At 45.5% G+C, this 20,704-nt stretch overlaps 1 protein-coding gene across 3 annotated transcripts in view; it reads left to right on the top strand.

Annotated features, from left to right (window-relative positions):
* The window catches only part of LOC100567364 (phosphatidylinositol 4,5-bisphosphate 3-kinase catalytic subunit alpha isoform), an 80,818-nt gene extending 64,811 nt beyond the window's left edge, over window positions 1-16,007 (top strand). For 2 of the 3 annotated variants that reach the window (XM_062957440.1, XM_062957442.1), the window contains 10 exons: window positions 2,233-2,397; window positions 4,259-4,362; window positions 5,756-5,927; window positions 7,946-8,052; window positions 8,275-8,396; window positions 9,496-9,574; window positions 9,762-9,932; window positions 12,928-13,045; window positions 13,644-13,795; window positions 15,239-16,007. In XM_062957440.1, coding sequence (XP_062813510.1) covers window positions 2,233-2,397; window positions 4,259-4,362; window positions 5,756-5,927; window positions 7,946-8,052; window positions 8,275-8,396; window positions 9,496-9,574; window positions 9,762-9,932; window positions 12,928-13,045; window positions 13,644-13,795; window positions 15,239-15,524 — 1,476 coding nt within the window. In that variant the 3' untranslated portion in view covers window positions 15,525-16,007. The remainder of the gene's footprint in view (window positions 1-2,232; window positions 2,398-4,258; window positions 4,363-5,755; window positions 5,928-7,945; window positions 8,053-8,274; window positions 8,397-9,495; window positions 9,575-9,761; window positions 9,933-12,927; window positions 13,046-13,643; window positions 13,796-15,238) is intronic. The other variant, XM_062957441.1, reaches the window with a different exon arrangement.
* Window positions 16,008-20,704: the final 4,697 nt, after the last annotated feature.

Genomic DNA, 20,704 nt, shown 5'->3' with positions numbered 1-20,704 from the left:
CAGTTTATTGCAAAACAACACAAAGGAGCCTAAGAAACAACCAAAAAAGGGCTCAAAACACTTTCTCTTCAGTGTGAGGTAACAATGTTGAAAAAGAACTAAAAAAAACCCCAAACTCGGTATATAATCCAGATTATCCTGGGAAATAAACCGGATTAAAAACAAACTAAGCCGAAACGGCTGGAAACTCGCCCCACCTATTCGATGGAGCTAAACAAACACAGGAAAGCTACCAGCAACCACCCACAGTGACCAGCAGCCATGCTATGCCCCAAAACGTTGTTAAAGCAAAACCACGTTGTAAAGGAGAAGTCACAGCTGCCACATCCGGTCCGCGTCGTTAGGCAGAAGTCACAGGCATCGAGTTCCAGTCCAAGTTGTTAGGGAGAAGTCACAGGCATCGAGTTCCAGTCCAAGTTGTTAGGGAGAAGTCACAGGCATCGAGTTCCAATCAAAGCCGTTAAGGAGAAGTCACAGGCATCGAGTTCCAGTCCAGGTTGTTAGGGAGAAGTGCCTGACATTTTCCCATAGTCGTGATGGTGCAGACAAAGCCTGCCAGTGGAAGCAGTCTCTCTCCACAAGGCCTTGCATTCCTTTGTCGTACCTGAACCCTGTGTCTTCTTGTCCCTTCCACCACCACAATGGTATAGAACAGTTTTACTCGAACTGATGTGTTTTGCATATAAGGATAGGCTTGCTATGCAAATAGCCCACAAATTGCACTTTAAAAAGAATTGGGGGGATTAGTATTACTGTTCTAAGCCACCATTACCGTACATACTCGAGTATAAGCCGACCCGAATACAAGCCGAGGCACCTAATTTTACCACAAAAAAACCTGGGATAACTTATTGACCCGAGTATAAGCCAAGGGTGGGAAATGAAGCAGCTACTGGTAAATTTCCAAATAAAAATAGATAACAATAAAATTACATTAAGTATGGTTTTATGGGAAATAAAGTATTGAGGAATTGGTGGTAGTGAAGGTAAAGGGTAAAGGTTTTCTCCTGACATTAAGTCTAGTTGTGTCTGACTGCACACTGAAGTGGATTATATGGTAGTGTGGAGTAAAGATAATCCAGTTCAAAGCAGATAATATAAGATTATAAATGGGTTATATAGCTGTGTGGAAGGGCCTGGAGTCTACACTGCCATATAATCCAGTTCAAATCTGATAATCTGTATTTTATAGGCAGTGGGGAAGAGGCCTAAGTTGAGGCCTAACTCTGCCTGTCCCCTGGGCTGAGTGGGTTGCTAGGAGATCAAGTGGGTGGAGCTTAACCTTTTAACTGGCAGCAATTGAATAAAAACAATTATTCCTCTCCCTCTAATTAGGACTGTATTTTTCTTTTCTTTTTGTTGTATGAATGTAGAGGCATGGATGAGGGGTTGTGCTGCCAAGTTTAGTGTTTCTGGGATGTGTAGTTTTGTTGCTTTGTCCTAGGCCGATATTTCATTACCCTTTTATATATATACTAGCTGTACCCGGCCACGCGTTGCTGTGGCAAAGTGGTGGTGGTATTGGTTAAAAATTGTTGTGTAATTTTTATTTGACGTTATTTGTATTTTTTAATTAATTTTATTGTAAGTTATCCTTTTATTTATTATATTTTATTATTTTCTTGTATTATTTTTAGTTATTTTCTGTTATTATAGTATTTTATTGTATTAATTTTTAGAGTTTTTTATTATTTTTTATTGGGTTGCTAGGAGACCAAGTTGGAGGAGCTTAGCCTTCTAACTGGCAGCAATTGGATAAAAGTAATTATTCCTCTCTCTCTAATTAGGACTTTATTTTTCTTTTCTTTTTGTTGTATCAACCTAGAGGCGTGGATGATGGGTTTTGTGGGTCGCCATGATGCCATCACTCATTTATATATATAGATAGAGATTGCAAATGCATGCAGGGGGAAATGCCTATATATCTGTAGGAGAGATTAACGAATATTTCAAGGGAAAATGCTTTTATAAGATGAATGGATATGTATTTTTCTTCTTCCTGACTTGCAAGGGCGTCTTTCCCTTTTCAAAACATTCCCTTGGTTAAGAGCAGTGAGGGAGGCTTTGCAAAAGAAAACACACTGATAAGAGAGAGTAAGAGAGATCCTATATTGCAAGCAGTGGCCTCCCGGTTATTATAAGCCGAGGGAGGCTTTTTCAACTAAAAAAAAAGGGCTGAAAAACTCGGCTTATCTTCAAGTATATACGGTAGACATTTCTGCTTCCCCCCAGATGTACTGCCTCGTGCGGGAGTGGCCGCTCATCAAGCCGGAGCTCTCCATGGAGCTGCTGGACTGCAACTTCCCGGACCCCGTGGTGCGGGAGTTCGCCCTCAAGTGCCTGGTCAAGGGCCTCACCGATGACAAGCTCTCCCAGTATCTCATCCAGCTGGTGCAGGTAGCGGCACTGGGGGGGGGGGTGCATCCGGGGAGTGGGGTGAGCTTCCATCTGTCAGCTCCAGCTTACCATGAGGGGACATGAAAGAAGCTTCCCACATTATGGCAAAACATCTGGGCAATGTCACCAGGGCAACGTCCTTGCAGACAGCCAATTCTCTCACACCAGAAGCGACTTGCAGTTTCCCCCCAAATTTATTTATTTATTATTTATTTACAGTATTTATATTCCGCCCTTCTTTCTCACCCCGAAGGGGACTCAGGGCGGATTACAATGAACACATATATGGAAAACATTCAATGCCAACTGACAAACAACATACAGTATAGACAGACACAGAGGCATTTAACATTTTTTTCCAGCTTCACGATTCCGGCCACAGGGGGAGCTGTTGCTTCACCGTCCACTAGTGGCTGTACTTCCTCATTCCTTTCCTCGTGTTTTGCTGGCAGTTTTATGGTGTTGTAAATTAGTTAAATTAGCCTCCCGCATAAAGCGTACCTAAATTTCCCTACTTGACAGATGCAACTGTCTTTCGGGGCTGCATAGGTCAACAGCAAGCCGGGCTATTTAATGGTCGGGGGCTTAACCTGACCCGGGCTTTGAACTCATGACCTCTCGGTCAGTAATGATTTATTGTAGCTGGTTACTAGCCAGCTGCGCCACAGCCCGGCCCTACTTGATAGATTATTTCCTACTTGATAGATGCAACTACCTTTCGGGTTGCTAGGTCAGCAACGAGCAGGGGCTATTTTTTTAAATTATTTTTTAATTGTCGGGTGCTCACCCTGCCACGGGATGGCCTTGAACTCATGACCTCATGGTCAGAGTGATTTATTGCACCTGGTTACTAGCCAGCTGCGCCGCAGCCCGGCCCTTGAACTCTGACCAACCTTTTGCTCTTTGTTGCTGTTGTGACTTTTATGTCCATGTGTAAACTGAAAGAGAAAAAAAACCAAACAAACCAAGTGGAAATCCCAAGGTGAGGTTCCTACTAGTTTGGGGCATTGGAGAGGAACTGCTTGCAACTCAGTCCCGTTGTGGTGGCTGCTCTTGCATGTGATGTTTGTCACAGCGACATCCCAGCTGGGGATTCGGCAGCAAAAGCTCTTCACGCAGCATTGCTCGCCCTTCTTCTCCGTAACAGACTTCCTTGGAGACACCGGATGGCTCACTGAGCAGACAAGCATGATGGACTGGTGTCACTCTCGGGAGGAGGAACTGCAGGGTGACAGGATTCGACCTCTGCTCTTGGAGCACTAAATGCCATCCAATCATTAGGGACATCTTGGGAGAAAGTGTTGCTTTTACAAAGTCATGCAGCAGCTCAGATTTTCTGTTCAAACAGTGGTGTAAAGGGGTGTCGTTAATCATGATAACACCCTATTTGCCTCATAACAAATTTAGATGTCCATCCTATCTAGACTTAATTGTGGATGCAAATAACATTGATTTAATTACTCTAATTGGCGTTAGGAGAATTAAGGGAAGGCATGACCGTCCCTGCTTGCTTCAGCAATGAAAGCATGCCTTCCTGCACAGGGATGACAATTTGAGGGAGAAAAAGAACAAAACAAAACATGTATTTATTTATTTACAGTATTTATATTCCGCCCTTCTTTCTCACCCCGAAGGGGACTCAGGGCGGATCACATTATGTACATACAGGACAAACATTCAATGCCCATAAACACATCAGACAGAGACCAAGACAGAGACAGACGCAGAGGCAATTTAACCTTCTCCGGAGGGGATGTTCGATTCTGGCCACCGGGGGGAGCAGCTGCTTCATCATCCACTGTGACGGCACTTCCTCATTCCAACGTCTTGATTTGGTTGGCTTTGTTTTTCCTTCCGGAAGGTCCTCAAGTACGAGCAGTACCTGGACAACCCCCTGGCCCGCTTCCTGACCATGAAGGCCCTCACCAACCAGCGCATCGGACACTTCTACTTCTGGCACCTCAAGTGAGTGAGCGGAGGAAGAATAAGACTGTGGGGCTGGGAAATCAAAACACCTGCAGCAGAACAAAGATTCATGATTGCTTAATCTTGGTTGGGTTGCTGTGAGATTTCTGGGCTGTCCGGCCATGTTCCAGAAGCATTCTCTCCTGACATTTACCCCACATCTATGGCAAGCATCCTCAGGGGTTGTGAGGTGTATTGGAAACCAGGCAAGTGGGGTTTATATATCTGTGGAATGGTGTCCAGGGTGTGAAAAGAACTCTTGTCTGTTGGAGGCAAGTGTGAATGTTGCCATTGGCCAGCTTGATTAGCATTGACTAGCTCTGCAGTGTCAACATCTGCTGGTAGAATCCTTTATTGGGAGGTGTTAGCTGGCCCTGATTGTTTCCTGCCTGGAATTCCCCTGTCTTTTGAGTGTTGTTCTTTATTTCCTGCCTTGATTTTAGAGTTTTTAAATATTGGTAGCTGGATTTTATTCATGTGGGCAAAATGTCAGAAGAGAGCATGGCCACACAGCCTGGAAAACTCACAGCAACCCAGTGATTCTGGCAGTGCAAGCTTTCGACAACATTTTATCTTGGTTGCTTATTCTAATCCATTGCTGAAGCGCCAACTAAGGCTGGAATCCCCTGGAAAGCCAGGCCACTGTAAATCCTTTTGCAGGCATACCTCGTGCTATAATATTCACTCGTTGCACTTTGCCCAGTTCGTTTTTATCTTCTCTACCTGGGTGCCAAATCCTGTTTTAGTATGATTATTTTTAATATCTTGGTTATGTTTAGAGTGTTGAATTTTAATATGTGTGTCTGTATTTATTTTATGTTTTTATTTTTATTTTTGCTGTTTCTATTCGGGCTTGGCCCCATGTAAGCCATGGAGATGGAGGCGGGGTATAAAAATAAATTATTATTATTATTATTATTATTATTATTATTATTATTAATATCATTGTGCAAGGAGCTTTCCTATTTGCACAGCTCTTTTCTCCTGCTGCACAGTGACAATCCTCTGAGCCTTTGATTGATCACAGGTGTCATTTGGCTGCTTTTGCACAACTAAAAGAATTGCTTCTGCTAGCCCAGGCTTCTGCCAACTTAGCAGTTCGAAAACATGCCAATCAATAGGTACTGCTCTGTCGGGAAGATAACAGTGCGCCATGCAGTCATGCCTATGGCCACATGACCTTGGAGGTGTCATTCATTCATTCTACAGTGTAGATTAGGCCTGGGCCCACTTGGGCCCTCCCTCCAGGTGTTTTGGACTTCAACTCCCACCATTCCTAACAGCCGGTAGGCTGTTAGGAATGGTGGGAGTTGAAGTCCAAAACACATGGAGGGAGGGCCCAAGTTGGCCCATGCCTGGTGTAGACACACGCCTCTCTCTTCCCCGCTTGCAGGTCCGAGATGCACAGCAAGCCGGTCTCGCAGCGCTTTGGGCTGATGTTGGAGGCCTTCTGCCGTGGCTGTGGGATGTACTTGAAGCACCTGAACCGGCAGGTGGAGGCCATGGAGAAGCTCATCAACCTGACCGACATCCTCAAGCAGGAGAAGAAGGACGAGACCCAGAAGGTATGCTTCAGACCGGGTTTGTCACCCAGTCTGAGAGACTGAGACTCGGCCAAGGGCTCCCGGGGAAAGTCATCGGCTGACCAACGGGGATTCGAACCCAAGTCTCTGTTACTGTTTTTGTCATATGGAGTGAAATGTTTAATTTATTGTGGCTGTGGAAGTGTGTGTATTCATTCCGGCAAGCATTCCAGCAGTCAAGAGGTTAATTGCAGCGAGCCCTGATTGATGGCTAGAAGGGCAAAGGACTAAGACTTCTGTTTGTGTGCTACATGACAGGAAGATATGTCACAGGCTGTGGAATGTGGGGAGGTGCTTCAGTGTACTGATAAGGGATTCAGAGAGAGACTGAGAAACCCAATGATTTGATCTTTTGGAGGCAAGATGTGTCCAGACAGCTTTGGTAATTAGCATTGTAAATATCTTGTAAATAAAGTCTTTAGTGCCACTGGGATCAGCAGATAAAATCACCAAAGTTGTTGTTCTTGGTTGGTGCCACTTTCGCCGTTGCTAAGTAGTCTGACGGATGGGCAGAAGGTGCGACCTGACTCATCAATCAGTCAGGACGCCGGTCCCCTGACAGTTGGGTTATGGGCCCAGCACGCTTCCCACTACACAGTACCAGCTTCTAAGTGGGTTATTTCTGGAGGGGAAAGTAAATGATATAATTAAATCTGCACATCACATAACGACCTTCTCTGAGTCCCATTTGATAGAGGAAAGTACAATATAATATTAATAATAGTAGTCGTAGTCATAGCAAATGCAAGCCAATCATTCTCATACTCACACATAACTATCACCAGATTATCAGTCACAAGATCTGGATTATGGGACTCTCTATGAACTGCTTCAGTTTAGGATCCTTGTTCTCTTTCTTGATCCAGAGAGAGAGAAATCCTTCAAGGAAGAATTAAGACAGTGGTGGACAGCCATGGCAGATCTAGGAATGTCTATATAATAATAACAGTAACATGTTGTTGTTGTTTATTTATTTGTTGATTTATTTATTTATTACAACATTTATATCCCACCCTTCTCACCTCCAAGGGGGGATATAAATTACAACCAAGTATTAAACAGAGTACAGTAGAGTCTCACTTATCCAACACTCGCTTATCCAACGTTCTGGATTATCCAACACATTTTTGTAGTCAATGTTTTCAATATATCGTGATATTTTGGGGCTAAATTCATAAATACAGTAATTACTACTTAGCATTACTGCGTATTGAACTACCTTTTCTGTCAAATTTGTTGTATAACATGATGTTTTGGTGCTTAATTTGTAAAATCATAACCCAATTTGATGTTTAATAGGCTTTTCCTTAATCCCTCCTTATTATCCAACATATTCGCTTATCCAACGTTCTGCTGGCCCGTTTATGTTGGATAAGTGAGACTCTACTGTATATAAAAAACAATTACAATTAAACAATGACGTTAATTAAAACATCCATATAAATATACATTCAGAGGTGTGTTCCGGGTCATAATCCAGGTCTGTCCGTTCTTTGTCATTAATTCTTTATAGCTAGTGCTGCTATATTAATATGTCTTTTCCCTACAATGTAAGAAACAAAAACAACAACATCCTGAAACATCTTTGGAGAGGGGAGCAAGCTTTGTGATAAAGCCTTAGGTGCAGCCGCACTGTAAAATCTATATATATAAAAGAGTGATGGAATCCTGGCACCGAGCAAAACAACCAAACTAAACACCCCCCAACCTCAAAATTTCACAACACAATCCATCATCCACGCCTCGAGGTTGAAACCACAAAATATCACATCACGAACCTCCACAGGGCCTAAAAAACCCCAAAAACCGGAGCTATTCAGTGCAATTCCAATGGGCCACAGCAATGTGTGGCAGGGCACAGCTAGTTATTAATAGAAAGTTTCCAGAGTACACAATGCAGTTGAGAGGGGGTTCGTGCAACACTGAGTCGGAGTCCTCTGTTGATGCTCAGAGGCGCCCTTGCCCTGTGTGTTTTCTGCCTTCTCCCCACTTTTCCCAAGATGCAGATGAAGTTCCTCGTGGAGCAGATGCGGAGGCCGGATTACATGGAGGCCCTTCAGGGCTTCATCTGCCCCTTGAACCCCGTTCACCAGCTGGGAAACCTCCGGTAAGGCTTCCCAATAGACCTGCCTTTGCACCCGACTCCATCATGAGATAATAATGCCTAGTGTGCATTTATACTGGCGGTTCCCAAACTGTGTTCCATAGAGCCCTAGAATTCCGGATAAGGGGTGCTCAACCTGTATTTTTTCTTACCTTTATTGCGTATTGGAGAGAAGGGAGGTTAGAAAGAGATAAATAAGAATAACTGATCTCTGTTCCGTGCCAGGCTGGACGAGTGCCGGATCATGTCTTCTGCCAAGCGTCCCTTGTGGCTCAACTGGGAGAATCCCGACATCATGTCCGAACTGCTCTTCACGAACCACGAGATCATATTTAAGAATGGAGATGGTAAGAGCAGGAGGGTGGAAGGCTCGGAATATCCGTCCCCTGAAGTTAATCTGATTTGTGGCATCTCCAGTTCAGGCATTCCCTCCTTCCCTCCCTCCTTCCCTTCTCTTCCTTCCTGTCAAGATTTGGTTGATTGAGACGAATTACCTCCACTCAGTCACAATTCTTCTCTTCCAACGAAACTGGCAGCAGCTCAGATCGCATGGAACAAAACTTCAGACTTCTCAGTTTTCAGCTGTAAACAGCGGCTTAAACTTTATTACAGATATGTACAGCTTATTTACACAGCATGCCAGAAGACAGCCATTGTCTGACTAGATCAAAGACTGCTTCAGGAGTGCTCTTGCACATTCCAATTTTATCTTAAACATAACGTAGTCCGATGACAACGGAACCACCAGCTACCCTGTTTCCCCAAAAATAAGACATCCCCAAAAAATAAGACCTAGTAGAAGTTTTGCTGAATTGATAAATATAAGGCCTCCCCTGAAAGTAAGACCTAGCGAAGTTTTTGTTTGGAAGCATGCCCAGCGCCTGCCAAACAGAAACCAGAACATGCAGGATTGGTAAATGTACATACCAGTTGTACATGGAAATAATGGTAGTAACAAGAAATTCTTGATAGGATTCAGTTTGTCTGGTTATACTGGTTTGTGATGACAACTACTGTACAGTATATAATAAATGTTTTTTTTTTGTTCAACAATAAATGTGAATTTTTCTTCATGGAAAAATAAGACATCCCCTGAAAATAAGACCTAGCACATCTTTGGGAGCAAAAATTAATATAAGACACTGTCTTATTTTCGGGGAAACACGGTAGCTTTGCTCTAGCAACTCATTCTCACTCTATGCATTTAACCATTGCACTACTGGATAATATACACACACCGACAGCCAGCTTTAAACTCTAAGCACAATTTCACACTATATCCAAAACAATTCACCAATATTTCCTTGCTCTCGGACCCATTGGTTTGCCTTTGACAGTCCACTGTGTGTATTCTGCAATGCCTTGAACGCAGGCATGGGCAAACCTGGGCCCTCCCTCCAGGTGTTTTTGGACTCCAACTCCCATCTCCTTTTCTGTCACCTCCAGACCTTCGGCAGGACATGTTGACGCTGCAGATCATCCGGATCATGGAGAGCATGTGGCAGAACCAAGGGCTGGATTTACGGTAAGAGGGGGCCAAGGGGTCAGGCTCGCCTTTGGGATCGGGGCATCTAGAGGGGGGCAGCAAGGAGGGCCCACGCTGCCTTCCCAGGGAAGAAGGAGAAGAAGGGAGTCGGGCAGCCAGTTCCGCTTTATTTTGATTCGTATCCCTTCTTTTGGAAGCCTGCTCATAAGCCTTTTCCCTGCTGCAGGATGCTGCCCTACGGCTGCCTGTCCATCGGGGACTGTGTGGGGCTCATCGAGGTGGTCAAGAGCTCCCACACCATCATGCAGATCCAGTGCAAGGGCGGCCTCAAGGGAGCGCTGCAGTTCAACAGCAACGCCTTGCACCACTGGCTCAAGGACAAGAACAAGGGAGAGGGGTCAGTCGGGGCCCAAAGGGGGTCCAAAGGGGGTCCGGTGGGGCGGAGGGGCCGGAAAGGGGTCGGGATTGCCGTTTCTCAGTTCCCGTCCTCACTCTTCCGTTTCCACAGTGGGATATAAGGGGGCAAATTCTCCACTTTTGGGGGAGACTCAGGTCTTTGCAAGGTCGCAGTGGTCTGTGGGAGCCAAAGGAATGGAAAGTTCTGCAAATCCCATCATCCATGGTCCATTCTCCCCCAAATAGCACCAGGATGTAAAATGGGTCATGATGGCGGTTATGTATCCCAAGATTGATTTTGATCAGTCATTGGTGTGGGTCACCAATGGAAGTCAGTGAAGATACTGCAACTCCCATCATCCATGGTCCAAACTCCTCCAAATGACACCAGGATGTAGATGTGTCATGGGGGCTCTGTGTGCCAAGTTTCTTCCAGGTCCATCATTTATGGGGGACATTAGGCCCTGTGGGAGCCAAATTGGGTGAAGGTGCTGCAAATCCCATCATCCATGGTCCATCCTCCCCCACACCACACCAGCGTGTAGCGTTCTGGGTGTAGGTGAACTACAACTCCTGTATATTCCCCAGTAGGAGTGACAGTGCTCTGACTTGATGCAGGGTGAACTAGAACTTCCACCATGTGGAGTCAATCCTTGTCAGACCCGAGGCAGCAGGGCACCAAGAACCATACACGGAGGCCAATCTCTATCTAATATCTTTATTAAGTAAATATATAAAAGCAATAAAACAAGTGAAGAATATAGTTCAGAGGCAGACCTTTCAAATAAGGTCAAATATAGTCCAAAAATGTATTGTCCAATAATTGATATTAGAGTTCAAAGTTTTAATCCAAAACCGAAACACACACTATTGCCAAGCAATAGTGTGGGGAAATGCCAGAGTCTTAGGAGTCCAAGGTAGCTTGACAACAAGGCTGGATATAATCTTGGTTCTTTAACAAGGTCCGTGACTAGGAACAAGGCAACAGAGATTCTTGGAACAAGATCCGTGGTTAAAACAAGGCAAGGCAAATCTTGAATACTTGATCCGGGAAGCAAGGAACTGGGGTTACGAAGTCCACACACGATCTTACTCCTGAAGCTGCTCTGTTGACTCCGCAAAGATTCTCCCGCGTCAGGCACCTATATTGGGGTCTCGTTTTCCCGCCAACAACCTCTTTCCCTAGAGAACGGGAAGCGAAACCCAACTTTGTCCAGATGCAAGACTCCTTAGAATTTCCCAAGGGAAGCAGGTCTAATCAGCCTGTTGTTTGGCTGCAATCCGTAAACTCCTGCGATTCTGTTCCCTCACTCCTCTGTCTGCAGAATAGGACTCTCTCCTAGGGAACGGAGGCGAGGAATGCCCAAGGTCTGTTTTACTGAATTCTTGGGTACAAACATCAACATCCGGCAGGTGAAAAGATTCCGGCTCTTGTTGAACCGGCGAAAACCCCATGTTTTCGTCTTCATCTGCCACGATGGCACTAGGAACAGGACTACAAGGCCCATGAGGCATCACAATCCTCAAACTCCTCCAGGAAGTGTAGTTACCACTCAGTTCTGCTCTGTTTGTTTTGCAGACAGATTAGAAAGGGAAGGGCAGTGGGCGGGGTCATGCAAATTCACACCAATGAAGAACCCTGGGATGCCTGCCTGTGGTGGAGGACAATGCAAAATCTAGGATGAAATGGTCCCCAAAGGAAAGCATTCCTTGGGTGGTGGGCTATAGTGTTTGGGAAGGACATTGGCAGGGGTTGGGCTGCATGTTCATGGCGCTCGCTGTAACCGCAATGTTAGTGGAAAACAGTGATTTGCTGGCTCCTCAGCACTGGGAACTGTAGCCTGTTTGTGGAGACCGGAGGCTGTCTGTGTGAGTGGACACCTGTCAAAGATCAGGAGCCAGGGGGTCAGGGTGTGTGTTGGTGGGTTTCTTCAAACACCATCCATCAATCATGCTCCGGACTAGCACCCTGACGAATTGGTGAACTTCTGCCCTCACCAATTCCTCCAAAGTCAGACTCAAAGACATCTGCAGTCTGAAGTTCAAACACTTATTTAATATTTACAAGGCAGCAAAGTCCATCGCTTGAAGCTGGCATTCTTCGGCTGGGCTCGTCTCTCTCACACAGTACAACAGAGATAAGAAAGCACATTCCTTAGTCAGAAGGAAGTTCTGACCTCCAAGGCCAGAAATCATGTCTTATAGGTCACAGCAGGCTGTCAGTCAAACTGGCCTGCTGTTAACTGTTTCATTGCTGAAACACACACTTGCAAAACAGCAGAAACACTTGATTTACATTTCATATACACACAACCAAAATCCAACAACACCCGTGCCACATACATATGGGTTTTCACTTTTATTATGCATCTGCCAACCTATCAGTTCGAAAACATACAAATGTGAGTAGATCAATAAGTACTGCTCCAGAGGGAAGGTAATGGCACTCCATGCAGTCATGCCAGTGGCCACATGACCTTGGAGGTGTCTACGGACAACACCGGCTCTTCGGCTTAGAAATGGAGATGAGCACCAACCCCCAGAGTTGGACATGACTAAATGTCGGGGGGCAACCTTTACCATATATGTGTGTGTGTGTGTGTGTGTGTAAAAGCTGTATGAAAATCTCCAGCTCAAGCTAGTAGAGCAACAGCTTGCTCAAGGGCCAGTTTATTCCAAATGTATTTCCTTATTTTGGGGATTTACCTGGTTATCTTTCCTTTCCCTTCCCTTCCCAGCCAGGACTCACCCTCCACTCTGCACCCGCTTTCTGACTAGAAGCAAGGAAACTAGATTCAGTATTCCTTGTCCTATTTCCCTAAGTAATAATGAAGAAATAATCCCTAAAGTGGCCCTTGCAGCTCGGATTTCTGTCTTAGCCCTCAATTGGGGAAATACATTCTGTGTTTAAGTGCAACGGACCTCAGGGCCAGAGGTGATCCCGTATCGGCCAGTCCTAATAGGGTGTGTTTCTAATGTTTCTCCACCTGCTTTAGGTACGATGCTGCCATCGACCTCTTCACCCGCTCCTGCGCCGGATACTGCGTGGCCACCTTCATCCTGGGCATCGGTGACCGCCACAACAGCAACATCATGGTCAAGGATGATGGGCAGGTGAGTACTCGGCCTTCCCCTCTCCCCAACACACACACACAGAGGATGCCGATCTTTGTAAACTGTATTATCACAAGGAAAAATAATAATTTTGGCATTTCTTCATCGTGGTCTCTGTGAAATCGCACATATAGCATGTCCTGGCCTGCGCAGTCAGATCGGAATCAGTTTGACAAAAGCTTCATTCATGATTTTTTTGCACAGAAAAATATTTTTCTGTGCATTTTCTCTACAGAAAAAATAATTCTGCACAGAAGGTAACACTTTTTGCACAGAAAATAAATTGACTGGTCAAAAAATTGAACTGTGTAACACGATTTTTTGTTCCTAGGTTATAAATGTCATTTCCTAATTGGTTCCATCATCAACCATATATAATTCAAAACTCTACTGTTTTTATATTATAATATAATAATAATAATAAATAATAATAATAAACGTTATTTGTATACTGCCCTATCTCCTCAAGGGACTCAAGAGACTTTATTCCCTCTGGAGTCCTGGAGATCTATGGAAAGGCAACCCACACTCGTGAATTCAGCCGCCTTTCTCCTCTCTCTTGGTCTGTCTGTGCCATTCATCGCTCTTCTCCCCGCAGCTCTTCCATATCGACTTTGGCCACTTCCTGGACCACAAGAAGAAGAAGTTTGGCTACAAGCGGGAGCGCGTCCCCTTCGTCCTGACCCAGGACTTCCTCATCGTCATCAGCAAAGGCGTCCAGGAGTGCACCAAAACCAAAGAGTTCGAGAGGTGGGGAACTGGCACGTTGATCCTATCATTGGACTGGATCACAGAATCATCAAATCCTAGAGTTGGGAGGGATTCCCAAAGGCCATCCAGTCCAACCTCCTTCTGCCAGGCAGGAAGACACTATCCAAGCCCTCCTAGCAGATGGCCCTCAAGCCTCTGTTCAAAAACCTCCAAAGAAGGAGACTCCACCATCCATCAAAACATTTATTACCGTCCAAAGACACAATTGGCTCAGCATTAAAAGATGCACAACTGCAAACAGATTAATAAACTGATAAGACTAATTAAACAGGATGGTGTGCAATGCAAGATGTATGTGATACGAACAAGAGTAAAAACACTGAAAATAGATAGAGGGCAAGTTTCATCCTGCGTCTAACACAGGAAAGTTGTCTTATCTTGGCTACCTCAGAGAGAAACTTGGCAACAACTATGTTCATGTGGGTTAAAAAAAACTTTACATGGATGAGTTGATCTACCAAATAAGTTTCTCGGTAGTGGGTTAGTAATACGTAGCTGAGCCTGCTTATAAAAATTGCAGGACAGTAAGATGTGATACATGTTGAAGGTTATATATATACATAAACAGAAGCTTTATCACAGTTTCTGAACTAAAATATACCCTGCAGTATAATAAAGTGTCACTCAGGCTTGTGTAACAAGTAACAGTAGCTTTACTTCAGTTCAAAAGATCAATCAGGGCAACAATATATACAGCAGTCTTCCTGAATTCACACAGAGAACAGAGGGAATAAGCAGTCTTTAAATAGGCCTCATTTGCCTTAGAAATAATCAGGCTTTGGAGAATTGGCAGCCGTTTTCTTTCTGACTGTTTCCAGTCAGCGCTCTCTTCTCTCTTCAAGGTGAAAGTGACAGTTAAAACCAATATAGTGTGCACCAGGCATTGGCAAACTTGGGTCCTCCAGGTGTTTTGGACTTCAACTCCCACAATTGGACTTCAACTCCCACAACCGAGAGAGGGGCAAACTTGGGCCCTCCAGGTGTTTTGGACTTCAACTCCCACAATTGGACTTCAACTCCCACAACCGAGAGAGGGGCAAACTTGGGCCCTCCAGGTGTTTTGGACTTCAACTCCCACAATTCCTAACAGCTTACCGGCTGTTAGGAATTGTGGGAGTTGAAGTCCAAAACACCTGGAGGGCCCAAGTTTGTTTCTCTCTCCGTCCTCCTTCTCTGAGACTCTCCTCTTCCTTCCAAAAACAGGTTCTAGGAGAAATAATCAGGCTTCTTAGAGTTGGCAGCCATTTCCTTCCTGACTGTTTCCAGTCAGCACTCTCTTCTCTCTTCAAGGTGAAAGTGGCAGTTAAAACCAACATAGGCTGTTAGGAATAGTGGGAGTTGAAGTCCAAAACACCTGGAGGGCCCAAGTTTGCTCCTCTCTCGGTCCTTCTCCTCTGACTCTCCTCTTCCTTCCCAAACCAGGTTCCAGGAGATGTGCTACAAGGCCTACCTGACCATCCGCCAGCACGCCAACCTGCTGATCAACCTCTTCTCCATGATGCTGGGCTCGGGGATGCCGGAGCTGCAGTCCTTCGACGACGTGGCCTACCTGCGCAAGACCCTGGCCCTGGACAAGTCCGAGCAGGAGGCCCTGGAGTACTTCACCAAGCAGATGAACGAGGCCCACCACGGCGGCTGGACCACCAAGATGGACTGGATCTTCCACACCATCCGCCACATGCCCCTGAGCGAGGCCAGCCACGACTGAGGAGGAGGAGGAGGAAGGTGCAGAGGGCAAGGAAGGGGCCACGCTCCGAGGGAGAGGGGCAGGGGACACGCCGTGGTTCTCTCTTGGGATCCAGAGGTCTGGAGAGGAAGGCAAGGAAGGAAACAAGAGACCCGGAGGAGATCGGGGCGCAGATCGGGGAGCAAGCGGAGCCTCTTCCCTCCGGAGATGCACCGTTTATGTTCCGTTCTTTTCCCCAGCCCACCAAACGAGAAGCCGATCCCGCCCTCCGCCCTTGACACAAAGACCTCTCCCCACCCGGCCACATCATACTTGAATGTCCCCTCTTCTCTCCCCACTTTACGAGGAAAAAGGGTTGCGGGGAGGAGGGCGGCGCGGCCAGGGATTCGGGGCCGAAAGGCAGAAGGTTCGAGGGCCGTCCAGGGTCCGGGACGAAGGCGACGGCGATACTTGAAAATGTCTGTAAGGCGAAACGAAAGGAAAAAAAAATGATTATTTTCTCTCTGTGCGTCTCTCAGTCTCTACTTCTTTGGTTTGTTTATTTACGGTGTCAGAAGCAAATCGAGGGTACGGTTCTCATGTGTTTAAAAACACAAACTTGGCATGATACTAAATGTCCTTTGACCAGAAGTGGCCCTGTGGAGTGACTCTGGTGTTTCCCCGAAAATAAGACAGGGTCTTATATTATTTTTTGCTCCCAAAGATCGACTAGGTCTTATTTTCAGGGGAAGTCTTATTTTTCCACGAAGAAGAATTCACATTTATTATTGAACAAAAAATGAACATTTTATATATACTGTACAGTAGTTGGGCCCCTGGTGATGGCGCAGTGTGTTAAAGCGCTGAGCTGCTGAACTTGCAGACCGAAAGGTCCCAGGTTCAATCCCAGGAGCGGAGTGAGCGCCCGCTGTAAGCTCCAGCTCCTGCCAACCTAGCAGTTTGAAAACATACAAATGTTTAAAACAGTTAAAACAGTCATAAAATAGTCATAAAATACAATATACAAAGTTTAAAACAATGCAAAGTGCTTATGCCATTCATCCACCAGACGTTATACAAGAGCCGTAATTCAGACCGCATCGAAACCAACACATGCTTATTCTTATTCTTTACCTTTACTTTGTACAGTAGTTGTCATCACAAACCAGCATAACCAGACAAACTGTGAATCTTATCAAGAATTTCTTGTTACTACCAATATTTCCATGTACAACATTCTATGGTACGTACATTTACCGATCCTGCATGCTCTGGTGTTCTGTTCATTGGGCATGCTTCCAAACAAAACCTTTTCTAGGTCTTACTTTCGGGGGAGGCCTTATATTTAGCAAGTCAGCAAAACCTCTACTAGGTCTTATTTTCTGGGGATGTCTTATTTTAGGGGAAACAGGGTATAAGGAGGTCCTCCCTGGTGCATGTGGCAGGGCTTAGACTGCATTGTAGTCGGTGGTCTGTGGTTTGCTCTTCTCCACACTTGCATGTCGTGGACTCCACTTTGTGGCCCCGTTTCTTATGGTTAGTTCTGCACCTCGTGGTGCCAGGGCGCAGTCTGTTCAGCGCCTTCCAAGTTGCCCAGTCTTCTGTGTGTCCAGGAGGGAGTCTTTCATTCAACATCAGCCATGGCTTGAGGTTCTGGGCATTAGCCTGCCACTTTTGGACTCTTGCTTGCTGAGGTGTTCCTGCGAGAATCTCTGTAGTTCTTAGAAAACTATTTCTTGATTTAAGGCATTAGTATGCTGGCTGATACCCAAACAGAGGATGGGCTGGAGATATCACTGCCTCGGTCCTTTCATAACAGGCTGCTACTTCCTGAGGAGCCCCGATGGCAAAGTGTGTTAAAGCGCTGAGCTGCTGAACTTGCAGACCGAAAGGTCACAGGTTCAAATCCTAGGAGCGGAATGAGCGCCCGCTGTTAGCTCCAGCTTCTGCCAACCTAGCAGTTTGAAAACATGCCAATGTGAGTAGATCAATAGGTACCGCTCTGGCGGGAAGGTAACAGCGCTTCATGCAGTCATGCCAGTGGCCACATGACCTTGGAGGTGTCTATGGACAACGCCTGCTCTTCGGCTTAGAAATGGAGATGAGCATGACTGGTCGGTCACGACTGGACTTAACGTCAGGGGAAACCTTTACCATTACCTTACTTCCTGACGAATATCAGGTGGTGCAATACCGGCTAAACCGTATAATTTTTCCAGTGGGATTCCTTCCCGGGTGATCCTCAGAGGTCAAGAAGCTTGTCTGTTCTTAAGATGAAAAGCACACGTCTGCATTTTAGATGGATTAGGGATCAGCTGGTTTTCCCTGTAATAGGCAGTAAGAGCACCTAAAGCTTCAGAGAGCTTCTGTCCAACCCTTTCAAAGCTCTCTGCTTGGGTGGTGATGGCATGATTGTCAGCATAGATGAAATTCCCTGTAACTTCTAGTAATAGGCAGTAAGAGCACCCAAAACTTCAGAGAGCTTCTGTTTAACCATTTCAAAGGTCTGTGCTTGAGCAGTGTGCCGTTACGCCTGGGGCTATAACTCTTGGCGAAAGAAGCATGGATCTTTCCCCAGAGGATTGCTTCTTGCTCTCCTTTAGGGAAACTGGTACTCCCAAGGACCAAAACACTGTAGATAACTCAAAACTGGTTTTATTGTTCACAAAAGGTTATCCCAATATGCCAGAGGTTTCAAAGGGGTAAAGGAAAATATACATTACAGTTTTTGGTTGTCTTAAGTTCAAGGAGCTTTGCAGCTGAGAAGCTTTTCCAGGTCCCTCTTTCTCAATGGCTGTAAATGCCAGAGCAATCCTCAGCCTCAGTCCAAATGGTCTATGTCTGAAGACACAGTATGAATTTTAGATGGATTAGGAATCAGCTGGTTTTCCCTGTCATAGGCAGTAAGAGCACCTAAAGCTTCAGAGAGCTTCTGTTCAGCCATTCCAAAGCTCCCTGCTTGGGCGGTGATGGCACGATCATCAGCATAGTTGGAACTCTCTGTCCCTATTTGATGGAGGAAAGGAGTACCACATTTCGGTTTGTCAGGAAAGGTCCCAATGTGGACCTACCTGGGTTTTACTTCTTCACTCTTCCCTCGGTCGGTAAATGCGACACACTGATAGGAGGGCACATTTGTGCATCATTATAAGTAATAGCTTACCTTAAACATGTATTTGTTGCTTCAGCCAGGATTGATGACCAAACAGTGGGTTTGTCTTCTGCATTTCTAATTTATTTCTCTCCCAACTTTTCAATCGATTCCTTCTTTATTTTTTGAGTGAGCAACTTGCAAAACAAGCCCCGATTGTGCTGTTAGTCCTGACAACAAGATGTGGTTTACAACAAGCCGTGAGTCCGACAAAGCCAAGATTTGCAAAAGGATAGTTTCAGATGGTGCTTTCCTGTTTATTATCCACTCATCGGAAAAGCCCATTATCCTGCCTGTCACACTGACCATCATGAATGAGCTTGATAAAGGCAACTGGGTGGCCATTCTGCAAGGGGAAAAACTAGGCAGGGCTTTGGTTCAGCGTGGCTGTACTTCTGTCTGAATCTTCTTGGCCTGCAGGTCCCATCAGCCAGAAAGCTAGCATAGTAATGAGTGCTGGGAGTTGCAGTCCCAAATATCTGGAAGGCAGGATGGTTTCCACCTGTAGTCACACCAAAGGCAAGTTGAAAGACCCCGGGGCCTTTTCACAACCAACACAATTATCTGCAGATTCTGCACCCACGGGGTCCATAGGCTCAAAAAGATCCAAATATTGGCGTTATACATTAGGGATGCCGTTTTCCTTTGACATGATATACAATGGGGCTTGAGCATCCCCCAGTTGGAACTAAACCCTGGCAGGACTACTATAGAATGGATATTGTAACTGCCTTCTATGGGCTCCTGGGATTTGTAGTTTGGGCAGACCTTAGAACTCTGTATCGGACACTTATAAGTACATCTGGAAAACATAGAAATATACCCCAACCTCCCATAATATTTTAGATATGAGGGTTGAATGTAATGCCTCCACCTTCATTACTTGGGTTTGGATGGGAATATTTTCCCATCCTTAGAATGTGCTCTTTAACTACCACTATTCACTTTTCCACATAATTTCCACCAGACAATTGGATTCATTTCTGCCAACGATGAACAAGTTTTCTGAAGCTGTCACGGAAGGTGTCAGCACTCTGTTTCTGCAACCGGCGTCTCACAGGACCCATTGTGCACGGATCTTCCGACAGCCAAGCAAAGCAATAATGTGACCCACACGTTTTTGTGAAATGCCGATTCTGCTTGAAATTTCTGTCTGAGTGATATGACAATTGTCCTGAATCAATCTGTCAACCTTTTGCTTGTGAAACTCGGTGGTTGCTGTCACAGGACGTCCAACTCTTTGTTTGTCACACAAGTCAGATGTTCCCACCTCAATATCTTGAATATCTTGAAACTTACTCGCCCAACAATGCATAGGACTCTCATCAACACAATCACCATAAACTGCTTGCATTCTCTGAGGAATCTCCTTTGCGGTGACACCTTTTGCTGTCAAGAGTTCAATGACTGCCTGTACTTTGCACTTTAACAACACAACCATTCAATGCTAAGGCTTCCCCGTCTGCACAGGGTTCCATACTTTGCACTTTAACAACACAACCGTTCAATGCTAAGGCTTCTCCGTCTGCACAGGGTTCTATACTTCGCACTTTAACAACAACCGTTCAATGCTAAGGCTTCTCCGTCTGTGCAGGGTTCCATACTTCGCACTTTAACAACACAACCGTTCAATGCTAAGGCTTCTCCGTCTGCACAGGGTTCCATACTTTGCACTTTAACAACACAACCGTTCAATGCTAAGGCTTCTCCGTCTGCGCAGGGTTCCATACTTCGCACTTTAACAACAACCGTTCAATGCTAAGGCTTCTCCGTCTGCACAGGGTTCCATACTTCGCACTTTAACAACAACCGTTCAATGCTAAGGCTTCTCCGTCTGCACAGGGTTCCATACTTCGCACTTTAACAACAACCGTTCAATGCTAAGGCTTCTCCGTCTGTGCAGGGTTCCATACTTTGCACTTTAACAACACAACCGTTCAATGCTAAGGCTTCTCCGTCTGCACAGGGTTCCATACTTCGCACTTTAACAACAACCGTTCAATGCTAAGGCTTCTCCGTCTGTGCAGGGTTCCATACTTCACACTTTAACAACACAACCGTTCAATGCTAA

Source organism: Anolis carolinensis, chromosome 6 (genome assembly GCF_035594765.1).
Source record: "Anolis carolinensis isolate JA03-04 chromosome 6, rAnoCar3.1.pri, whole genome shotgun sequence".
Lineage (NCBI taxonomy): Eukaryota > Metazoa > Chordata > Lepidosauria > Squamata > Dactyloidae > Anolis > Anolis carolinensis.
Note: the sequence above shows the minus strand (reverse complement) of the source record. Positions and strands in the feature narration are given on the sequence as shown.